The sequence below is a fragment of the Labeo rohita genome, chromosome 14, assembly GCF_022985175.1.
Source record: "Labeo rohita strain BAU-BD-2019 chromosome 14, IGBB_LRoh.1.0, whole genome shotgun sequence".
Classification (NCBI taxonomy): Eukaryota; Metazoa; Chordata; class Actinopteri; order Cypriniformes; family Cyprinidae; genus Labeo; species Labeo rohita.
In genome coordinates, this window is record NC_066882.1 from 26,431,942 (window position 1) to 26,455,563 (window position 23,622).

Sequence of the window (23,622 nt, forward strand, 5' to 3'; positions counted from 1 at the left end):
ATCATATTTTTCCCTCTGATGTTTTGCAGGTCATTTGATCTATTGTGGTGAATAAATGGAGGGTAAATGATGTTGCGCTTCATGGCCGAAAAGATGAGACTGTCATTAGGGGACAAAATCTGACTCTTCATGCAACTGTCAGTGAAAAGGCGTCTTTGAATGTAACTGAACCACAGACCCTCAATCGGACATGTTAGTGTGGTTCCTCTAGAAAACTTTCAGCAGCTTTCAGACTGGCCTAATGAACCAAACACACACACACTCACTCTGATGCCGCGGTGAATGAATCCACGCCTGAATCGAGCGGGTTTGAGGTGTGGATACTCCTCAGTGCTGGTCACTCTGATGTCCCAAACACGCTTCCAGGCCTCATACAGCTGGATGTGGACAGGATACACACCGGAGTGATGAGGAGCCACAGCGTAACCCAGATGAGTCGGGATGGAGTGATCCTACAAGACAAACACCAGATGAAACATCACTCCAGACCTCTGTGTGTGTGTGTGAGCACATAAGTGAGTGTATGTATACACTACCAGTCAAAAGTTTTTGATCAGTAAGATTTTTCATGTTTTTTTAAAGAAGTCTCTTCTGCTCACCAAGCCTGCACTTATTTGACCCAAAATACAGCAAAAGCAGTAATACTGTGAAATATTTTTATTATTTCAAATAACTGCTTTCTATTTGAATATATTTTAAAATTTAATTTATTCCTGTGATCAAAACTGAATTTTCAGCATCATTTTAATCATTTTAATATGCTGATTTGCTGTTCTAGAAACATTTTTTTATTATTATCAATATATTAAAACAGTTGAGCACATTTTTTTAGGATTCTTTGATGAATAGAAAGATCCAAAGATCAGCATTTTTCTAAAATAATATGATTTTGTAACATTATACACTATAGCAGTTTGCCATTCATTCAATTCTATACCAATTTAAAGTAACATTAAAACGGAGAATGTATTTCTGACAAGCAAAATACCGCTTTTAGTATAAAACAGGAACATCTGAGTGCGTAAATGGTCAAATGATATCAAATGACCTCATCTTTTGCAGTCAAAACTGACTGCATTCCACACAAGCAGCGTGCGTATATGCTACTTTAGCAAATGGCGCTGCTGTTCATTGTACCTTTAAAGTAGATTTGTAGCACTTAATAGCATGAAGAACAAATATTGACACAGACTGTAAATAGAGATCAATTTAGGAAACTCTCTTCAATACAGAAACATGCCCTGTGTTATTGTTTTCATGTTTAAAATACGAGGAAAAACAATTTTCTGAATATCCAAACGATTGCAAATGTTGATTTAATATCCAAACGATTGCAAATGTTGATTTTATGTTATGTGTTCCACAAAAAGTCCTCAAGCAAAAGTGGTGTTCTGTTAGTGAAAGAATCTGCAGCTTTAACGATTCGTAGAGTCAGTGATTAATAACCCATTCATAACTACAGCCGCAGGGTCATCGGATGCAAAGTTCACTTTTTCATGCTGTTTGATGCAGCTAAGGTAAACAGGCTCGTCATTCCACAGAGAGAAGAGAGGGGCGGGGTGAGCAGAGCTCATCTGCATTTAAAGGAACAACCCCTTAGAATGAGATGATTTTTGCAGAGCTGATTTTGACAAGGTAAAAAGGGTGTTGTTTTACAAAACCATTGAGAATTTTTAACCAAAGTATATTAGAGACTTTTCATTAAGACCCTGAAGAATCATATCAACTTGTGGAAAATGGGCATCCGATGACCCCTTTAATGGAAAAGGTGTGACTGTGGTCTAAGTAGAGGTACTCTACTCTAAGAATGTTAAATGCCCCAGGGGGTACGCCACTATAAAAAGTTTGAGAACTACTGCACTTTAGCATTCAAAAGCTTGGAGTCAGTATTTTTTTTTTTTTTTCCCAGGGGTGGGATGATAGAAAGTAAAACTTTTATTTAGCAAGGATGCTTTAAATTAAAGTGATGATACAGACATTTATAATGTTACAAAAGAATTCTATTATAGATAAATGCTGTTCTTCTGAACTTTTTATTTATCAAAGAAACCTGAAAAATTCTACTCAGCTGTTTTTAACATAATAATAATAGTACACATTTTTTGAGCAGCAAATCAGAATATTAGAATGATTTCTGAAGGATCATGTAACTGGAGTAATGAAGATAAAACCTCAGGAATAAATTACATTTTAAAATATATTCGAATAGAAAGCAGTTATTTTAAATAGTAAAAATATTTCAAAATTTTACTGCTTTTGCATTACTGCTATGCATTGGATCAAATAATTGCAGGCTTGGTGAGTAGAAACTTCTTTAAAGGGGTCCTATTATGCTCTTGTACAAAGTCTTGATTTTGTTTTGGGGGTGTATTAGAACATGCTTTCATGCTTGGTGGTTCAAAAAACGCATTATTTTTAACATAATTTACATTATTACAACACATCTCTCCCAGCCTGGCACATAAGGCTCGATTAGTTCCAGTTTTAATGAAGGCCCGCCTTCAGAAAAAACTAAATGTGTTGTGATTGGTTAGCTGTCCCAGTGCGTTGTGATTGGCGAACAGCTTAGACGGTGATTCTTATGTTTTAAATATAGATATTTTTTCTTACAAAAACGCATCGATTCGCTACAGGAGGCCTTTTTTTAACCCCCCTCTTGGAGTGTCAGGATAAATTTTTATATAACTCAGACTGCATTCGTCTGAAAGAAGGAAGTCATATACACGTAGGATGCACAGAGGGTCCTATCATCAGCCTACAAGATCACAGATACATGATATTATCGTGCTAATGTATTTAATTATTTACATACTTAGTTTCATTGCCCGAAACCAGCTCCAGCATAAGGCTAAAAGCAGCCTAACGTTATCAAAGAACGTCACTGATTAGCCCATAGCCTATTCTAGTTTATGCATTTTAAAAAACACTCGTGTTATAAGTGAAGTTATCGACACTGTATGATGAATGAATCTCTTACCACACACTGCACACGTCTGTGGCATGTTACAGCTCCGATGTGCAACCGGAGTAAGTCGCAGATTCGGCATGTGTTTCGACCCCCTGTACTGCACACGTCTGCCGCACGTTACTGCTCTAAAGGGGCCACTCTCATCCCCCCACCTCATCCCTATCCTCCCTCCAACAATTTTAATTTCCGTAGGCAGGATTTAATTGTAATGATATTCTAATGGACTGTGCTGTGACAGCATTGTATGCAGAAAACAAACGTTGTAGTCCAAAGGAGCCGTTCGTTGTAGTTCTTGAAAAGGTTTTTAAAAAATGAAATATCTCTTTTTGGAGTGGACTTTGAGATTTGTAATTTTGTAGATCTTTTTTATGCCTAAAAATACACACCACACACTGACTAAAGTTCAAAAAATGAAAAAGCATAATAGCACCCCTTTAAAAAAACATTATAAATCTTATGGTTCAAAAACTTCTGACTGGTAGTGTATCTGTGGGTGAGAGTACATACATATATATTGACTGGTAGTGTATCTGTGGGTGAGAGTACATACATATATGTGTCTGTGTGTGTGTGTGTGTGTGTGTGTGTGTGTGTGTGTGTGTGTGTGTCTAACCTCAGCGAAGCGTCGGTTTAGCATCATCTGCTCTGCTAACACACTCTGGTTATGGAAGCGGTGCGGCTGCATGTGACTCCACATGTGAGGAAACCACCAGAACTCATCAACATACGACAGCAGCAGATCATCACCCTGATCCTCCTCATCAGTACCTGGCATATTTATTCACAGAAAAAAATAAAAATAAATTAGTTTAATTTTTTTAATTTTTAATTACATTTTTAAATAATTATTTTTGAAAAATATGAATTTTAAATAAAATGAAGTGATAATTTTAAATAATATATATATAAATAAACTGAAATATATACACTGCCCTCCAGAAGTTTGGAAACACCCCTGGCAAAGCGTGGTTTTGGACAATATCAGCATAAATCCTTATCATTTTTTGGTGCAAATACATTAAAGTAACTTGATACTGAAGACCAGCAATAATAATTTTCATTTTGATTACATAATAATGGCAATATATACATGTCAAAGTCAGACATGCCCCTTTGCCAGCTGTGATGCCTGGTTACTGGTTTAAACTTGGCCCAGGTTTTTAAAAGATTTTTGGGTCAGCACACCTTAATAGCTTCAACAATTGATTGCCAATTAAGTTTAGAATACAATGAATTTAGGCCCAGATTATGCAGAGCTGCAATAGCTGCTAATGGTGGATATTTTGATTAATCAAAAATGTACGTTTTTTTCTATGTATAAACTGTTTATGTAATAAAATCTGTTTTTATAGTTTGTGTTGTCCCTTATTGGTGCAAAATTATCACAAATTAAAAAAAGATTCATGCCAATATTGTCCAAAACCCCACTTTTCTAGGGCGTTTCCATACTTTTGGGAGCAGTGTATATATATAATTTTAAACATATTAACAGAAATATATATTCATCTAATCAAGACTCCTCAGAAGCTGATTTAGTGTGGTTTTCACTCACCTGCATGGAAAAATTTCCCTGAGAAGCCCAGGTTAAAGGTGAAATCTGTAATCGACCTGCGCAGCTCATTCTGAGTTTCAACCAACGCCTGTGAAGATACACACACATTATTCATAATATTCACATTTAAACGTAATTTATAAACACATGAAGTGTGTTCCAAATGAAGACATCTGAAAGTGTCTGTGAAGGAAAGTTTATTAGATTTCTCTCATTTCTGAAGATCAACTATAGCAAACACACACAAACACACACTCACAGCAGAATCCATCATTTCATCTCTCAGTCTGAAGTCTTTATTTATTCCTGTGGTTTGCATTCATCATCATCAGTTTGTTTACATGACTCAGATGACTGTGTGTATTTGCTCTGAGCTTCATCACACTTATCTACACACAATAAACACACTCACAACTACAAACACCATGTTTGTGACAAGTGAATAAAATTATTTTATTAAACTCTTCACTCCTGCAGTGACCAAAACACAGTTTGTTTCACTATATTAGTGAAGAAATTATATTCTGCATGAAGAAAATGAAGCATTTTTAGGACTACTAAGAACTGTTCTTGTATTGTGGTATTATTTTCATGATAAATCCATCCCTGATTCTCATTACTGTGGCGCAAAAACAAATAAATAAAAGAAGGAAATAACATTATATTTATTTGATTATTTAGATTATTATTTTAAAGTAAAATGTATGATTAAATATTTCATTTGCTTTCCTGCAAATGTGTTGTTAAATTATTTCGAAATAGGATTTTGAGAAAATATTATTTAAAGGGTTTTATTAAATAACCCTTCATAAACATTAAACAGTGAAAATGACTAACAATTTTCAGTGATGATTCTCTTTAGACTCCAATTACTGTAATAAACAGTATAAAATACCTGGAAGCATCACAGTAATGACAAACTGGAGGGGATGTGTGTTCAAAATGGCCCTAACATAGGCGTAATATGTTTTATACAAAACATAATTTGAGTTGAAATATAATCCGGATGTGCTTTCCCAGACATCTTTTTTGTGTTGCAAAAAAAAAAACCTTGTGATTTCCCAACCACATTAGCTCTATTTTCCATACTTTACTTTTCAGTTTCTTCAAATAACAATGGCTAAAAGCCAGAAACAATTAATGTATCTCTTTAACACACCTTCACATCTGCCACCTTCATCCGGGTCCCTTCCTTTCCCACAAATATATCATCGATGTCCACTAGTATAAAGCGGTCGAGGGACAGTGACAGTCTTTTAGCGGTGAGGAAGGACAGCGCGTCCACAAACACCAGCTTGTGAAGCCAGAAGGAGAGGTTGTGTCCGAACAAAACCCGCTGAATCCCGTCATGAAGCCCGAGATCCTGAACCACGGACGTGTGCATGAGTCCAGTGCTCTCGGCCGAACGGGTTTTAGCCAGCAGAACCGGCTCGTAGGTGGAGTGATTGGACTGGAAGACGGTCCAATCGTCCCCAGGGAGAGGACCACTAAACACCTGAGACATACAGATGAAGAGACACACTTTATTTGGCCGTGAAGTTTCCACAGAAGCCCTGAACTACAACATGAAAAAAAAACTCCAGGTGTTGATTTCTCTCCGTTTCTTTTTCCTCTAAAGAATTCTGCTACTCTCTCCAATTTTGTTCCTCTCCAAAAGGCAAGAGATAAAATTTTGAAGAGAGAAAAAACATTTTTGAAAAGAGAAAAAAAGTTTTTGAAGCATCAGGTCACCTGTCGCGCTCGTGTGACGTGCAGTAGAGGAGATCTGGGGTTGACAGTACAGTCCTTCAGGCCCAGGTTGGATCGCAGGAAAAGAGGGAATCCTTTCAGCTGTGCACTCAGTAGACTGTTCTCATTGGCCTGACGGGACAGACAGGAAGTGACATCACAAAATCTGACATGCATGCTGCGCTCTAGACACAGTCTGATGCTGGATACAAACTCGATGTCTCAGACCGCCAACCTAAAAGCTGCACAGCAAGACTACATGTATGTATGCATGTACACACACACACATATATATATATATATGTGTAAAACAAAATTATAAAATAATATGTAAATATAAAAATATATAAATGCACTGACATAATTTAACAAATATAAATAATTCTATAAAATACAAATATTTAAAATAAGGAAAGATATACTTGTAAATGCCCATCAATGGAGAAAGATGTGTGTCAGAATGCTGGTTGTTTAATTATTTATTTTTTAAAAAGGTAAATCTGTAAATAATAACATAAATAATCTAACAAACAAATATATATGAATAATATGTGTTATATAATAAAAAATATGCAAATAAATTAATAAAAAAATAAGCAAATAAATAAATGTATTTAAAAAAAATACATAAAATAAAAATTAATTATAAATGAAAAGATATTTAACTATAAATGTAAATAAATACATATTAATAACAATACAAATAAATACATAAACATTTATAAAACTGTATAAATACATAACTAAATAAATAAAAACAAAGAAACAAATATAAACCTGCACTTAGATATATAATAAATAAGTAAATAAACTAATGTTAAAAAAATATATATAAAATAAAATAAATAAATCATCAAATATACATGATGATTTTTATATATATATATATATATATATATATATATATATATATATATATTTGCCCTGTCTGCTGTCTGAAAAAAATCCTTGGTTGCATTTTGCCCAATTAACCGGCAAAATACTAAAAGTGGTGCATAGGGGTGTAAGATTAATTAAAAAAAGTAAAAAGTAATCAAAAACGAAATTCAAAACCTTTTACAGACATAATTTTCCCATGTCGGTTATTTCATTTTTTTAATCCTGTTAATACTTTCCCATTAAAAACACACTAGCGTGTGTGTAATCGGTACTATACAGAGCTATTGCAGTGTCTCGCACATGAGTGGCGTTTAAGACGCTGTGATAAACTTTTTACATGGACTGTCAGTTCTAAAACAGTGGACCAATCAGAAGACCACAGAGGCGGGGCAAGCGTTGCAAGCTTTTGTTTACAGTAGCGGGTTGGCATGGCAACTTTTGTATTTGTCGCCAACATGACGGAGTAGGCATTTTTGCGCTGCACATCTTTTTTTTTTTTTAAAACCATTCCTGAGCACCACGTCTTGCATTTGAGACATTTTAGATGCAAAGACATGTTCTGTGTGAATGGCCAGTAAGAACCCAAAGTAAATACTTGTGGATGTAGAGTGACAGGAGTGACAGGACAAGATTGCTGAGAGGAAGATCTCAGATCTGGATTTTATAACTATTTATTTATATAAATAAATAAAGCATTAAGAATAATAAAATTCAGTTAAATAAACATATGCACTGCAAACAGTTATCATTTACATGCATCTCAGACTGGTTTTGTACACAGTAAATGCTGCTCCACACAAACAGTTATCATTTACATGCATGGTCCGTCTCAAACTCCATCTCTGCAAATGATGTGAGTCACTTATGATGTTCATCTGGGAACAATGTGCACCATTCTATCAGATTTATAAGGTAAATCATTTATAAACCTACACCAGCACAGGAGAAACATTTTCTTTGTAAATATGCTAACTGTTCATCACAACTTCAAAATAAAAGTTTAAAGCCTCACTCTGAGTTTGCATATTTTGTTGCCCACATATTCAAAAAATGAGAGTGGACGTAGCATTTCTGTTATAAAGAAGTGGTCAATTATTAAAGATCAAGTGGACATTTTAATTAAATGTTGTTTGATTTAATATTCAACAAGGATTAGATCGTGCAGCAAAGTGCAAAAACAGTCGTTAGGCTGTTGGCACCCTCTGCAGGCATTTGTTATAATATATAATGTACGGTACATAAATTATGATTATATTATGTTTTATTACATTATGTATTTTAACAGTTTTGTTCAATAAAGCCATTTGATTACTTGCTTTTGATACTTTCGTGAACTAATTATTATTGCCTCATTGCTAGTTCACTCGCAGAACAAAAATTTACAGATAATGTACTCACTCCATTGTCATCCAAGATGTTTGTCTTTCTTTCTTCAGTCGTAAAGAAATGTTTTTTTGAGGAAAACAGTTTTTTTCCATATAGTGGACTTCAATGGTGCTCACGAGTTTGAACTTGCAAAATGTAGTTTAAATGCATCTTCAAATGGCTCTAAACAATCCCAGTTGAGGAAGAAGGGTCTTATCTAGAGAAAAATTTTTTAAAAAATAAATAAATAAATAAAATTACACTTTATATACTTTTTAACCTCAAATGCTCATCTGGTCTAGCTCTGCGTGAACTCTGTGTAATCCGGGTCAGAGTTAGGGTATGTTGAAAAACTCCCATCTCATTTTCTCCTCCAACTTCAAAATCTCCCTACATCACTGCAGAAGTACCGACCCAGTGTTCACGAAGTGAACGTGCAAAGAAGATCAAACGCCCTCTACAAAAAAAGATTTTGAAATTGGAGTTTTTCAATATACCCTAACTGTCTAGAACCGGAATACACAGAGTTCACGCAGAGCTAGACAAGATGAGCATCTGAGGTTAAGAAGTATATAAATTGTAATTTTTTTTTTAGAAAATAACCGATTGTTTTGCTAGATTAGAGCCTTCTTTCTCGGCTGGGATCGTTTAGAGCCCTTTGAAGCTGCATTTAAACTGTATTTTTGAAGTTCAAACTCGGGGGCACCATAGAAGTCCACTGTATGGAAAGAAATCCCGAAATGTTTTCCTCAAAAAACAATTTCTTTACGACTGAAGAAAGAAAGACAAACATCTTGGATGACAAGGGGGTGAGTAAATTATCTGTACATTTTTGTTCTGTGATGAACTTCTCCTTTAAGTCATTTTAGAGTCTATTGTTCGCTTAGCTCCATTTTTATTACCACAAAAAAAAAAAAAATTGATCGATTAATCGTCAGAATAAACTACACTAAAAAACAATTTGTTGAATCAACTTAAAATAATTTGTTACCCTGCTCCCTTAAAATTTTAAGTTCAGTCAACAAAAAAAAAAAAAAAAAAAACTTTATTCAGCTTGAAATGTTAAATTATACTAAGTGACAACTTAGCTATTTGAGTTGATTCAACTTAAAATTGTAAGGCAGCTGCTTTACTTACCCATCTGTTAAGTTCAGCAAACACAAATATCTAAGTTGTTAGTAAGTTGTTACTTAGTACAACTTGACATTTCAAGTTGACCAAACTTATTTGAGTTGACTGAACTTAAAATTTTAAGGCAGCAGAGTAACAAATTATTTTAAGCTGACTTAACAAATTGTGCTTTTTATTTTTTACAGTGTACCGATTACTCGATTACCAGAATAATCGTAAGTGACAGCCCTACTCATTGGAGCTATGAGACTACGAGATCGCTTTCTCCAAGTATTACAAACCCCACTGCTTATAGCAGTGTACTTTTTTCCAGTAGGAAGTTGGTCATTCAGACTCTGAGCTAAAGCAGTGACAGAGTCACTCACCTTAAAGAAGCCGATCATTCCCACTCCAAACTCGATACAGTATCTGTCCAGTAGCTCCCTATTCCAGGCGTCCATGTTCACATACTTCAGGATATTTTCATACACGATGAGTACAAAGCGGCCCCGCCGTCCATCAGTTAATGTAGGCATGTCTCCTTTTCCGGGAGAGATTTCCGTCCGGTACCGGAACCTCGCCGACTCCAGGATGGCCACGATCTCCTGTCCGAGCTGCGAATACGGACTCTCCACGAACACCAGCACGACCGGATCCGTCCGAGAGCCATCGGATGACAGTGTCCCGCCCGCTCCAGACAGGAAGGGGAGGGGCCTAGACGGGGTCACGTACAGGTCATCGGCAGCGCGTCCTGATGCGAGCGATGGTTCCAGCTCTCGTTTGACAACGTACAGGAAGTAAGAAGAGAGGAAGACGCTAAGAACGCACAGGAGGAAGAGGAAGACGAAGCTGGTCTGTAGCGGCACCTGGCGAACGAGACGGCGCAGGCGGAGCACGCCGAGCATCACACAAACAAATGCAAAAAAAAACAGCTGAAGGAAGGAAAACAGGTGGATGAAGTTCAATCTACATGATTGGGATACAAAACGAGTGCAACAGAAATGTCTCTGTGCTTTTATGTGACCATCGCTGAGCTGAAGAGAGGGGCCGGGGCTCTGAATTTGAGTGGAGGTCTTGTGTGTCAGTCATCAAACTGGTTCCGCCCTCTTTCCCACCTTTGATTGGTCATGGACTGCTGTGGGGGACGACTCTGCTGTGATTGACATAATCATCACTGCAGTATCCCAGTGGACACCTGCACACCTGAAAGACACGAAAAATGAATAGTCAGGGGAAAAAAAGGTTTAAAAGGATGAATCAAAACTGAGTTTAGATTTTATTTTGTTATTATTATTATTATTATTATTATTATTATTATTTTTATTTTTTATTTATTTTTTATTTTTATTTACAATAGTAATATTTCTTATTTTGTTTAGTATTTTAATTATAATGACAATTATAAATGTAATGATTTTAATAAATATAACAACAACAATAATACATTTAATAATAATAATAATAATAATAATAATAATTATTATTATTATTATTATTATTATAATAATAATACTTATTAATATTTTTACATTTTTATTTTTACAGAAAATTACTTAAATATTTAAGATTTTTTCTTAAATGTAAATTTTACAGTGAAAATAGTTTACAATGAAAAATAATATTACCAAAATAATAGTAAAAAGCTTCATGTTTAACAACAACACTTGTTTTTACAGTGAATATTACAACAGAATTGTTTTTTTTTTTGTTTTGTTTAATTTTATTTTATTTCATAATCATGAAAATAATAGTATTTTACCATTTGTCTCAATTATTATTAATACTTATTTTTACAGTGAATATTACAATAGTAATATTTCTTATTTTGTTTAGTATTTATAATAATAATAATAATAATAATAATAATTTAAATATTTTGACACAACAACAACAACAACAACAACAACAACAACAACATCATTTTTAAAACTACAAAATTTAAAACACATTTTGCAATTGCAATCTGATTTTCCCCCAAATCATGCAGGCCTAAATTTGAATAAGCATAAAATTCATTGTAGTTAATATTTATTTAGAACACTTTTCCCTGGAATACTTAATTATGATCACTCAATCGCATCATTCTGTGGTCAGATATCTATGTATTACACTAAACTGAATAATTTATCAATATTATAGCGTGTCAAATATTAATGACACCCTTTGGTTTTATAATGACAAATTGATTATCAATAAACTGACAGACCAGGGAAATGAAAAACAAATAATATCTGAATAAACAGATGTGTGTGTGTGTGTGTGTGTGTGTGTGTGTGTGTGTGTGTGTCTCCTTACACATTTTTCTTGCAAGACAATAAATCAAAAGGTGTGTGTATGTACATGAGAGAGAAACACACACACAGTGTTTATGTGATGAAGACACAACGCTCAGGGTATGAAGAGGAATATCAAAGTCAGATTAGAGCTGCGGTGTTTTTAGGCACAAGCAGCAGGAAAGCAGCGGCTCTGGACGCCAACGGGTCGCTGTGGGCCAATGGGTTTACTCTTATAGGGTTTCAGGAACTATGTGGACTGAATTTGCATAGATTTCACAGCGTCTTTGGATGGGATGTGCTTTAACAGAGCCGTGAAATTGCGTCCTGATTCTTTGCCGGTGTAAAAATACACATCAGATTCATCCACAAATTCAGAGAGAAGGTAAAACTGCAGTCGATGAAAACAAATGCTGTGGTCACATTTTCAGTGGTCAAAAACCAAATGTGGGTCACTATGCATACAGACATCTACAAAAATCTACAAAATTATTATTATTACATAAAGTAATATTAAAAAGAAATTACTTTAGTACTTTTAATTTTTCTCTGCAAAAATATTAAGAAAAATATTAAATAAAATACAAAAAAAGAAATATTACCATTGTAATGTTTCACTGTTAGAAATGAGAATTTCTAAAAAATATTATTATTGTTAATATTAAATAAAATTCATTTAAAAATTAAAAAAATTAAATATATATATATATTTTAAAAATACATTCAAGAAAACATTCTTAACATTATTATTATTATTAATAATATTAAATACAATATTAAATATTGTAATATTGCTATATACTCATTTTTTAAAAAAAGTAGCATTATTATTATTATATAAAATATTAAAAGGAAATATTAAAATTGTAAAATTTCACTGTAAAAAAAAATACTACTTAAGAAAAATTACAACTACCATTATTATCATTAAATAAAATACTTAAAAAATAAAGACTACTCTTGTAATATTTCACAGTACATTATTATTATGAGAATTAATATTTTGGATTTTATCATTATTTGTGTTTTCTTTTCTTCAGATTTTTTTTTTGTTTTCAAATATATTAAAATCAAATAAAAATTTGCCAGGGAAGCCTCAGAAATTTGGTTGAATCAACATCATTCTATTTATTAATCTCACTTAAAAATAATTTAAAGAAAATTAGAAAAGTTTGCCCTGAAAACTAGCTAAAGTATTTATTTATGTATTTATTTATTTAAGTTAGCATTATCTCAGGTAATGTTTCAAGTAATTTGCATCATTGTTTTTCCAGGTTTAGCACTGTAACTCCTTACAGACATGTTTGTGTGCACAACAATTATATATTTAAAAATTAAATAAGCTTTTTAATGTAAATTATAAAGATAAATTATGAATTTTGTCAGCGCTACTGCACATACAGACAGACAAGAAGTATAAAGAAGGAGCACAGAAGTTGTTTGGTGACACTCAGGAGGGGGTTTGTTCTCATTTCACAGCACTTGCATGTGTCGAAATCACAGAACGTCCCACTGGGTCTTTGATGTAAGCGTGTGAGTGTTTGAGGACAGAAACGGCCCTGGAGAAGCATTGTTGGAGCCGTTGGCAGGAGAATGCGTTTGATATATGAGTGTAGCAACAAAAGCAGCGCTGGGACTCTGGAACGGGTCAGCCCATTGTGAAAGGGGCCAGCCGAACCCTCGGGGTCACAGCGAATCCTCAAGAAGCCCCGCACTGACACCAATAAACCACGCACTGTAGCAACCAACCGCTCTCCATGGAAACCCTGTAGGAAGGCTGTGGAAACGGTGAGACAGAATAAAGACTCAATTGGCTTGGAATTCTGAGGAGAAATTCTAGAACTCCTTTTAAACTCAGGAACTCATGGCGGAATTCTCATTATAAGAAGTTTAGAATTGTGGGAATTCTACTTTAACTCCAAGGGCTGGTTGCATAAGTCTGTTTAAACAATAACCTTGTCCTTTGAGACTGGTCTTAACTTTAAGTAAGTTGTATAAAAACTTCAAGTAATTTTAGACCAAAAAGTCAGACTGCAAACTTGGAATGGGTCGTTACGTTTCAACTAAACCAGAGGTTCGCAGCTAAAATTGATTTTGAATTATTTTTGTGTTGAAAGCAATACATAAATGAAGAAGAAATCCAAAATATTCAAAGCCATGGATGAATATTTACTAAGTAATCCACTATTTTGTAGAGGGATGGAGAAAATGACTTACGCTATGGTAGGAGGCCCACTGCTGACACAAAGGCATAAAAAAGCAAGCCTGGAGTTTGCCAAAACTTATGTGACAAAACCACAATCTTTCTGGGAGAACGTACTGTGGACAGATGAGACAAAAGTAGAGCTTTGTGGTATAGAAAGATGCCAGCATCATTTTATTTCTACACAGAGATTAGTTGGTCTATTAATAAAATCAGTTGACTTTGCCAATGACGAAATTTCAAAAATGGGAAAAAAAAAGCACAGTTTTCCCCCTATTTTGCATGCCTGTATGTCAAGAAATATTAAAGATATCTTACTATCCCATTAGATTTTGGTTCTCAACAAACATTTCTTTTAGCATCTTAATTTTTCAGGCCCCGTATGGTTCAGTTCCAAAAATATGTGGATTTCAATGAGGCTCCTTTAGCAATATTTGTTGTAGTATATGCCAACGGTGACAGTTCAAGAATGGGAAAAACACTTTTTTTTTCCCCAAAGTTTGCATGTCAGTAACTCAAGAAATATTAAAGATATCTTAGTATCCTTTTAGATACTGGTTCTTGACAAACTTGTCTCTTAGTTATGTCAATTTTTGGGCCCTATATAGGTCACTTCCAGAGATATGGGGATCTCAATATGGCTCCAGGAGTAAACTCTTAAATTTGCACTAAGGCTGTCAAACAACTAATCGAGATTAATCGCATACAAAATAAAAGTTTGAGTTTGCCTAATATATGTGTGTGCACTGTGTGTAATTATTATGTATATATAAATACACACAAATTAATGTATATATTTAAGAGAAATATGTTATGTACAAAATATTTTTATTTATTGATAATATAAATTATTTAAAAATTATAATAACTACATATAATTGTAAATATTTCTTAAATGTATACATGAATGTGTTTGTATTTATATATACATAATAACTACACACAATACACACACACATATATTAGGCAAACTCAAACTTTTATTTTGTATGCGATTAATCGCGTTTAGTTGTTTGACAGCCCTAATTTGCACACATTTTCAGTGATGGAAAAACTAAATGTGGGGCACTTTGCATGCAGCTGATACTAATTGTATTTAAATAGGAATGTCTGATAAACAAATAATGTTGAAACTAGAAATGTATCTTTTTTCCCCTCTATCAAAGCAATTGCATAGGACACACATGGTCAAAGTGCCAAAAATATTCTTTTTCTGAAGTGTGTACTTATAACTCAAGTATTAAAGCTATCCCAATATCCGTTTAGATTGTGGTTCTTTACAAAACTACATGTTTAAGGCCCCATATGATCCAACCCCAAAGATATGGGGATCTCAGTGTGGCTCCAAACTGAAAACACAATGTGGGTGACTTTGGATAACGCTGAACATTAATGTGTATTGTTAAAGAGATAGTTCACCCAAAAATGAAAATTGTGTCATTAATTAATCACCCTCATGTAGTTCCAAACCCATAAGACATTCATCATAAGTAGTTTCAAATTAAGATTTTTTTTTTGCAATCCAAGAGTGTTCTTACCCTGCATACACAGAAAGGCCCAGGACCTAGAAAGTTAGTAAAGACATTGCTAAAGGGATAGTTCACACAAAGAAAATTCTGTTATTAATTACTCACCCTCATGTCGTTCCAAACCTCTAAGACCTTCCTTCGTCTTCAGAACACAAATTAAGATATTTCTGACGAAATCTGAGAGCTTTCTTGACCCTGCATAAACAGCAAGGGTCCTACCAAGTTCAAGGCCCAGAAAGGAAAGTAGTAGGACCCTTGCTGTCTATGCAGGGTCAGAAAGCTCTCAGATTTCATCAAAAATATCTTAATTAGGGCTGCAACAAATTATTTTGATAATCGATTAATCTAACGATTATTAGATCGATGAGTCGACTAATCATTGATTATTTCAGTGATTGATCGGTAGACTTTGATTGATTATTCAACTTTTGCAATTAGTCAATAAGCTTATTCAATTAGTTAGAATTATGTTATTATCATTATAAATTATGTTATTATACAATTAATATATACAAATACACTGCTTTGATCTCTGCAAACCAAAGTATCACTTTAATGAAAATTAAAACTGTAATTCTTTTCCCCCACTAATAAAAAGACTTTATCATTAGCTAGCTCCATACTACAAAGCTGCTTTATAACATAATCAAGTTGATATTCTAGCTGAAAGTGACACTTTTTGTGTTTAATACGGTAAAGCTGCTTGATCTTGATAAGGCTATCTATTGCATAAAGTACTATATAAATAAACGTGACGTCACTAGACTTTCCAAACTGCAGAGCTCATGCAAACATCCATGTCGCTGAAATCAGATGAGCCCTTAACTGCTGCTTTCTCAAAGCTGTCAGTTTTTGTTGTTTTTATTTCGTTACTGAGAAGAAAGCGCGCAGCATATATTTACATATTCATCCAAACACTGCTCAAGTTTGGCCGTGTTCGCTCTGAAGTGCTGTGCGTCTTCTCTTGAATAACATCCAGGAGGGCTGAATTACAGTCTTGTTCTACAGTGCCACACTGGTCAAACATTGCAGGCTCTTACATTAGGTCATATGAGATCAAACAGCTACTTGACAAGAAAAATATTTGTTGACAATTTTTAATTGTTGATTATGTTGACTAATCGTTTCAGCCCTAATCTTGATTTAGTGTTTGGAGATGTACAAAGGTCTTACAAGTTTGGAATGACTTGAAGGCGAGTAATTAATGACAGTTTTCATTTTTGGGTGAACTATCCTTTTAAAACAGTCCATGTGACATCAGTGGTTCAGCTGTAATGTTATGAAACTGCGGGAATACTTTTGTATGCAAAGGAAAAAAACTTCTCTTCTGTGTTAGCCAGTGTGTGTTTTAAAGAGCTCCACAATGCATGAAGATGAACAAAGGTCTTACAGGTTTGTAATGACAACAGGATGAGTAATTATGACAGAATTTTCATTGTTGGGTGAACTAACCTTTTAAATCTCTAATATTTGTATGACTCGACCGATTATTAGATTATAAGATTATCAGCAATGATATTGAGCTTTTTTATGGTTATCAGTATCAGTCGATTTTCAAAACCCATTTGCTGATAAAATCATTTAAAAGCATTTCAGGAAAGTTTTTGTCATTATTCTTAATTGTGTCGGTTCAAAATATCGGTTATCGGCCTACTTGATTTGTCATAATCGGTATCGGCAAAGACCCTGAAAAACACATATGGGTCAACCACTAATATTTTGTCTGTCTTCACCATTTACATTTGTCTTTCTTCAGAAAAAAAATACTACCATAAACAAGAACTTTAGCCAAAAGGTCTAAACTTTTTTAAATAATTGAGATTGAAATTTTCCGTTATTAGCCACTGAAATTGCCTGCTGATGCCCTAAGTTTTTTTTATTTTTATTTAGCAGTCATTTTAGAGCATAACTTTGGATGTCCAACTAAGAAGATGCAACTTTATGGATCATACAGTTGCAGAGTTATAGTGGTTTATCAGTTGTAGCGCCCCTTCAAGAAGTCCACTTCCAAAACAACAATTCACAAATAATTTACTCACCTCCTTGTCATCCAAGATGTTCATGTCTTTCTGTCTTCAGTCGTAAAGAAATTATGTTTTTTGAGGAAAACATGTCACGATTTTTCTCCATATAATGGACTTCATTGGTGCCCCGATTTTGAACTTCCAAAATGTAGTTTAAATGCAGCTTCAAAGGGCTCTAAACGATCCCAGCCGAGGAAGAAGGGTCCTATCTAGCGAAACGATCAGTCATTTTTCGGAAAATAAAAATTTGTATACTTTTTAAGCACAAAAGCTTGTGTAGCACAGGCTCTGGGATGCGCGTTCACGACGCTAAGTACTATTGAATCACGTCGATACTACAGACCCAGTGTTTACAAAGCGGACGTGCAAAGACTAAGAAAGTGCAAGTAAGTCAAACGCTGTTTACAAACAAAAAGGTGCAACGATGTTGGACGATCCTGAAGTTGTAGGCGAAAATAAGATGGAGTTTTGCACCATTCTCTACTTTTTTGAGCCGGAGTACACAGACAATGAACTTAAACGTGATTCGTAGTTGTGATGGGAAGTTCGGATCATTTTACCGACTCGGATCTTTGAGTGTCATTATAATGCTATAAGAAACAGAAAAGATTAATTCATTGTTTACCTGTGTCTTTAGTCTATGATTAGCTCACCTCACCTCTTATCTGACAAGTTTTCGGGTTTGAGTTGTTCGTTCATCACGTGACAGCCCCATAAGATGAACGAACGACTCGAAAAACCTGAAGACTCGAAACAGGTGAACTAATTCCAGTACAGAACCTAATAGATGTTGCACATGCACGACAAATGAATTTTGAACGAATCACTCCCCGAGACGACTCGTTCTTCCTGAGTCACATTAAAGATCCGTTCAAAATGAATAATAATTCATAGAATCATGAACGCACATCCCAGAGCCTGTGCTACACCAGCTTTTGTGCTTAAAGTATACAAATTTTTATTTTTTAAAAAAAAATGACCGATTGTTTTGCTGAAGATGCATTTAAACTATATTTTGGAAGTTCAAAATCGGGAGAACCAATCGAGTCCATTATATGGAGAAAAATCATGAAATGCTTTCCTCAAAAAACAATTTCTTTACAACTGAAGACAGAAAGACATGAACATCTTGGATGACAAGGGGGTGAGTAAATTATTTGTAAATTTTTGTTCTGGAAGTGGACTTCTCCTTTAAGGCATAATTTTATTAAACTTGGTGTGTCTCCTCAGAATGTCCTGTTGTCTACATGTCTCAGGTTTCTTTAAGCTTGAACTTTGTGTTCAACAGATACAGGTCAACTCATAAAATACTGGTCATTGTGTCGTCAATTAATTAACTTATACAATATCTTTACAACCTTTGGAGGTTTCAAAAACCTTTCGATAATTTATTGATGAGAAGTCCCTGATGAAAAGTAAAAAATTCTAAGTTCTAGATCTCCAGATAACTTCTCTTCTCATCCTCTCAGCAGATTCTAAAACACGATCCACATCTTCCCACAGATCCACACCAGTCAATTTCATTAACATGTGTTTTCAATTCCTTTTACCCTGCAACATCTCAATTCTTCACTCTCTCTTCCTATTAAATATGAAACAGATCAATCTTTTCTTCTGCAAACACGCCAACATTTCTGTGGCCTATATTCTGCCTCATAACCTCATTCTGACTGTGACTGATTCAGAACATAAAAGACTTTTATTATGAAGTCAGAAGTGGGTAAATGATTGAAGCAGAACCCCAGAGAGCAGCACAAGAGGACGAGGTCATCAGACATCAGCGGGAAACGCAATCATGAGTGACAGATCCATGATGAGAAAATTAACAGTAACACCTCAGGCCATGTACAACACACCTCACACACTTAACTCAACCCCATCAACCCACACGAACCAACCAACACACACGCGTGTTTATGTTATTGGATATGCTAGAGAAACAAACCGCCCAGATTCCCCTGAGATTGCCAATAGAGACCTGAAGGGCAGAGCAGGCTGCTCATTTATCACTTTTGGCAGCTCTGGGGTTTGTGGGTTTGCGCTGAACACAATGACACGCGGGAGCAAGCGGCCCATTCAGTGCTGTTCAGCAATTGCAATCAACACTTCAATTGCAATCAAAAAGTCAATAATCACTTCAGTTGCTCTGTGCAGGTGTGACGCCACCGGCAATGATGCTAGAATTCGATTCTTACCACAGTACTTAGTACTTGCTACGGTTATGCAGGCTAGCAGACCAAAACATGCTTTTATGGAAAGAACATGAGAACATCTATCTATCTAAAGTATCTATATACAGTATTTATATCTGTCATCTCTAACAATATCCATCCATCCATCCATCCATCCATCTATCCATCTATCTATCATCTTTAACTCTTTCTCTGTATCCATCCATCTCTATATATAGTATCTATCCATCTATCTATCTATCTATCCATCTATCTCTGTATCCATCGCTATATACAATATCTATCTATCTATCATCTTTAATTCTATCTATCATCTATCCATCTTTTTATTCATCCATCTCTATATACAGTATATGTCTGTCTATCTATCCATCTATCTTTGTATCCATCCATCTCTATATACAGTATCTATCTATCTATCTATCTATCTATCATCTTTAACTCTATCTATCTTTGTATCCATCCATCTCTATATACAGTATCTATCTATCATCTTTAATTCTATCATCTATCCATCTTTTTATTCATCCATCTCTATATACAGTATATGTCTGTCTATCTATCCATCTATCTTTGTATCATCCATCTCTATATACAGTATCTATCTATCTATCTATCTATCTATCATCTTTAACTCTCTCTGTATCCATCCATCTCTATATACAGTATCTATCCATCCATCTATCTATCTATCTATCCATCTATCTCTGTATCCATCGCTATATACAGTATCTATCTATCTATCATCTTTAATTCTATCTATCATCTATCCATCTTTTTATTCATCCATCTCTATATACAGTATATGTCTGTCTATCTATCCATCTATCTTTGTATCCATCCATCTCTATATACAGTATCTATCTATCATCTTTAATTCTATCATCTATCCATCTTTTTATTCATCCATCTCTATATACAGTATATGTCTGTCTATCTATCCATCTATCTTTGTATCCATCCATCTCTATATACAGTATCTATCTATCTATCTATCTATCTATCATGTATCTATATCTCTATATCAGTATCTATCTATCTATATCTTTGTATCCATCCATCTATATATCTATCTATCATCTTTATCTATCTATCCATCTTTTTATTCATCCATCTCTATATACAGTATATGTCTGTCTATCTATCCATCTATCTTTGTATCCATCCATCTCTATATACAGTATCTATCTATCTATCTATCTATCTATCTATCTATCTATCTATCTATCTATCTATCTATCTATCTATCTATCTATCATCTTTAACTCTCTCTGTATCCATCCATCTCTATATACAGTATCTATCTATCTATCTATCTATCTATCTATCTATCTATCTATCTATCTATCATCTTTAACTCTATCTCTGTATCCATCCATCTCTATATACAGTATCTGTCTATCATCTTTAATTCTATCATCTATCCATCTTTTTATTCATCCATCTCTATATACAGTATATGTCTGTCTATCTATCCATCTATCTTTGTATCCATCCATCTCTATATACAGTATCTATCTGTCATCTTTAATTCTATCATCTATCCATCTTTTTATTCATCCATCTCTATATACAGTATATGTCTGTCTATCTGTCTATCTATCTATCTATCTTTGTATCCATCCATCTCTATATACAGTATCTATCTATCATCTTTAATTCTATCATCTATCCATCTTTTTATTCATCCATCTCTATATACAGTATATGTCTGTCTATCTATCTATCTATCTTTGTATCCATCCATCTCTATATACAGTATCTATCTGTCATCTTTAATTCTATCATCTATCCATCTTTTTATTCATCCATCTCTATATACAGTATATGTCTGTCTATCTATCTATCTATCTTTGTATCCATCCATCTCTATATACAGTATCTATCTATCATCTTTAATTCTATCATCTATCCATCTTTTTATTCATCCATCTCTATATACAGTATATGTCTGTCTATCTATCTATCTATCTTTGTATCCATCCATCTCTATATACAGTATCTATCTATCATCTTTAATTCTATCATCTATCCATCTTTTTATTCATCCATCTCTATATACAGTATATGTCTGTCTATCTATCTATCTATCTTTGTATCCATCCATCTCTATATACAGTATCTATCTATCATCTTTAATTCTATCATCTATCCATCTTTTTATTCATCCATCTCTATACAGTATATGTCTGTCTATCTATCTATCTATCTTTGTATCCATCCATCTCTATATACAGTATCTATCTATCATCTTTAATTCTATCATCTATCCATCTTTTTATTCATCCATCTCTATATACAGTATATGTCTGTCTATCTATCTATCTATCTATCCATCTATCTTTGTATCCATCTATCATCATCTCTTTATATACATCCATCTCTATATCTATCTATCTATCTATCTATCTATCTATCTATCTATCTATCTATCTATCATCTTTAACTCCATCTATCTCTGTATCCATCCATCTCTATATACAGTATCTATCATCCATCATCCATCTATCTATCTGTCTATCTATCTGTCTATCTGTCTGTCTGTCTATATCTATCTATCATCTTTAACTCTATCTAGCTTTGTATCCATCCATCTCTATATACAGTATCTGTCTATCTATCTGTCTATCTATCTATCTGTCTATCATCTTTAATTCTATCTATCATCTATCCATCTTTTTATTCATCCATCTCTATATACAGTATATGTCTGTCTATCTATCCATCTATCTTTGTATCCATCCATCTCTATATACAGTATCTATCTGTCTATCTATCATCTTTAACTCTATCTATCTTTGTATCCATCCATCTCTATATATAGTATCTATCATCTTTAACTATCTATCCACCCATCTTTATATACAGTATCTATCTATCTATCTGTCTGTCTGTCTGTCTGTCTGTCTGTCTATCTATCATCTTTAACTCTATCCATCTATCTTTTTACCCATCCATCACTGTATACAGTATCTCTCTATCTCTCTCTATCTATTCATCTTTCTATTTATCCATCTATCTCTATATACAGTATCTATCTATCCATCTATCTATATACATGTAACGAGTATTTGAATCTTCATGTACATTTAAATGTATCAGTTATCTCAACTGGAGTTTTACAGCAGTACAGCAGCCTTGTAAAACATTTGAGCTGTTCTGATTCAGTGATCTGTGAGACGACCGATGCTGTATTCCCATCTGCAAGACTGATTTCCTGATTAATGCGCCAAAAAAGTAGAAAATTACAAGAAAGATAAATTCTCATGAAGGACACTACAGAAGTTTGGATCTCTGAAGCGGGAGAGTGGTTGTCATGTTTGATGTCACAGCAGGTCATGTGGGTCAGATTTTCCACTGACTGTAGTGATAACATGTGACCTGCTCTGTCAAGAAGCCCAATTATTATTCAGAGAACAGTAAAAGGAAACACACTAATGAGTGCAGGATCCACAGACTGTACATGGAGTTTGATCCCACAGACAGCAGACGGACATCAAAACACACACAAATCAGCACATTAATCATTCAGCAGCCATTAGGACGTGTCAAACACACACACACACACGCACGTCAACCAGATCTACGGTGTTTTAAATACACAAATCATAGTTCACTCAAAATCATAGTTTGATTGGAGATGTGCAACGGCTTGGTTGTGACTTGTTTCAGACTATCAAAAATCAGGCAATAGTGCTATAGTCAGACAATGTAAGTCACTTAATATTAACTTCTTGTTTATTTAACTGTTGTATTAAATCAGTATCTCATTTACAAACTCCCTTAAAAATCATTAAAA

At 34.2% G+C, this 23,622-nt stretch overlaps 2 protein-coding genes across 3 annotated transcripts in view; one reads left to right on the top strand and one right to left on the bottom strand.

The window, feature by feature from the left end:
- si:dkey-201i24.3 (golgin subfamily A member 6-like protein 7) overlaps window positions 1–23,622 on the top strand; it is a 306,654-nt gene that overhangs the window by 213,489 nt on the left and 69,543 nt on the right. The gene's annotated exons all lie outside the window — the stretch shown is intronic.
- Window positions 1–23,622, bottom strand: part of ndst1a (N-deacetylase/N-sulfotransferase (heparan glucosaminyl) 1a) — a 43,897-nt gene that overhangs the window by 12,608 nt on the left and 7,667 nt on the right. Inside the window, exons 2-7 of the mRNA XM_051127687.1 lie at window positions 9,989–10,805; window positions 6,252–6,380; window positions 5,680–6,015; window positions 4,521–4,608; window positions 3,582–3,736; window positions 267–452 (exon numbers count right to left, since the gene is read on the bottom strand). Of these exons, the coding sequence (XP_050983644.1) occupies window positions 267–452; window positions 3,582–3,736; window positions 4,521–4,608; window positions 5,680–6,015; window positions 6,252–6,380; window positions 9,989–10,507 (1,413 nt within the window). The 5' untranslated portion in view covers window positions 10,508–10,805. The remainder of the gene's footprint in view (window positions 1–266; window positions 453–3,581; window positions 3,737–4,520; window positions 4,609–5,679; window positions 6,016–6,251; window positions 6,381–9,988; window positions 10,806–23,622) is intronic.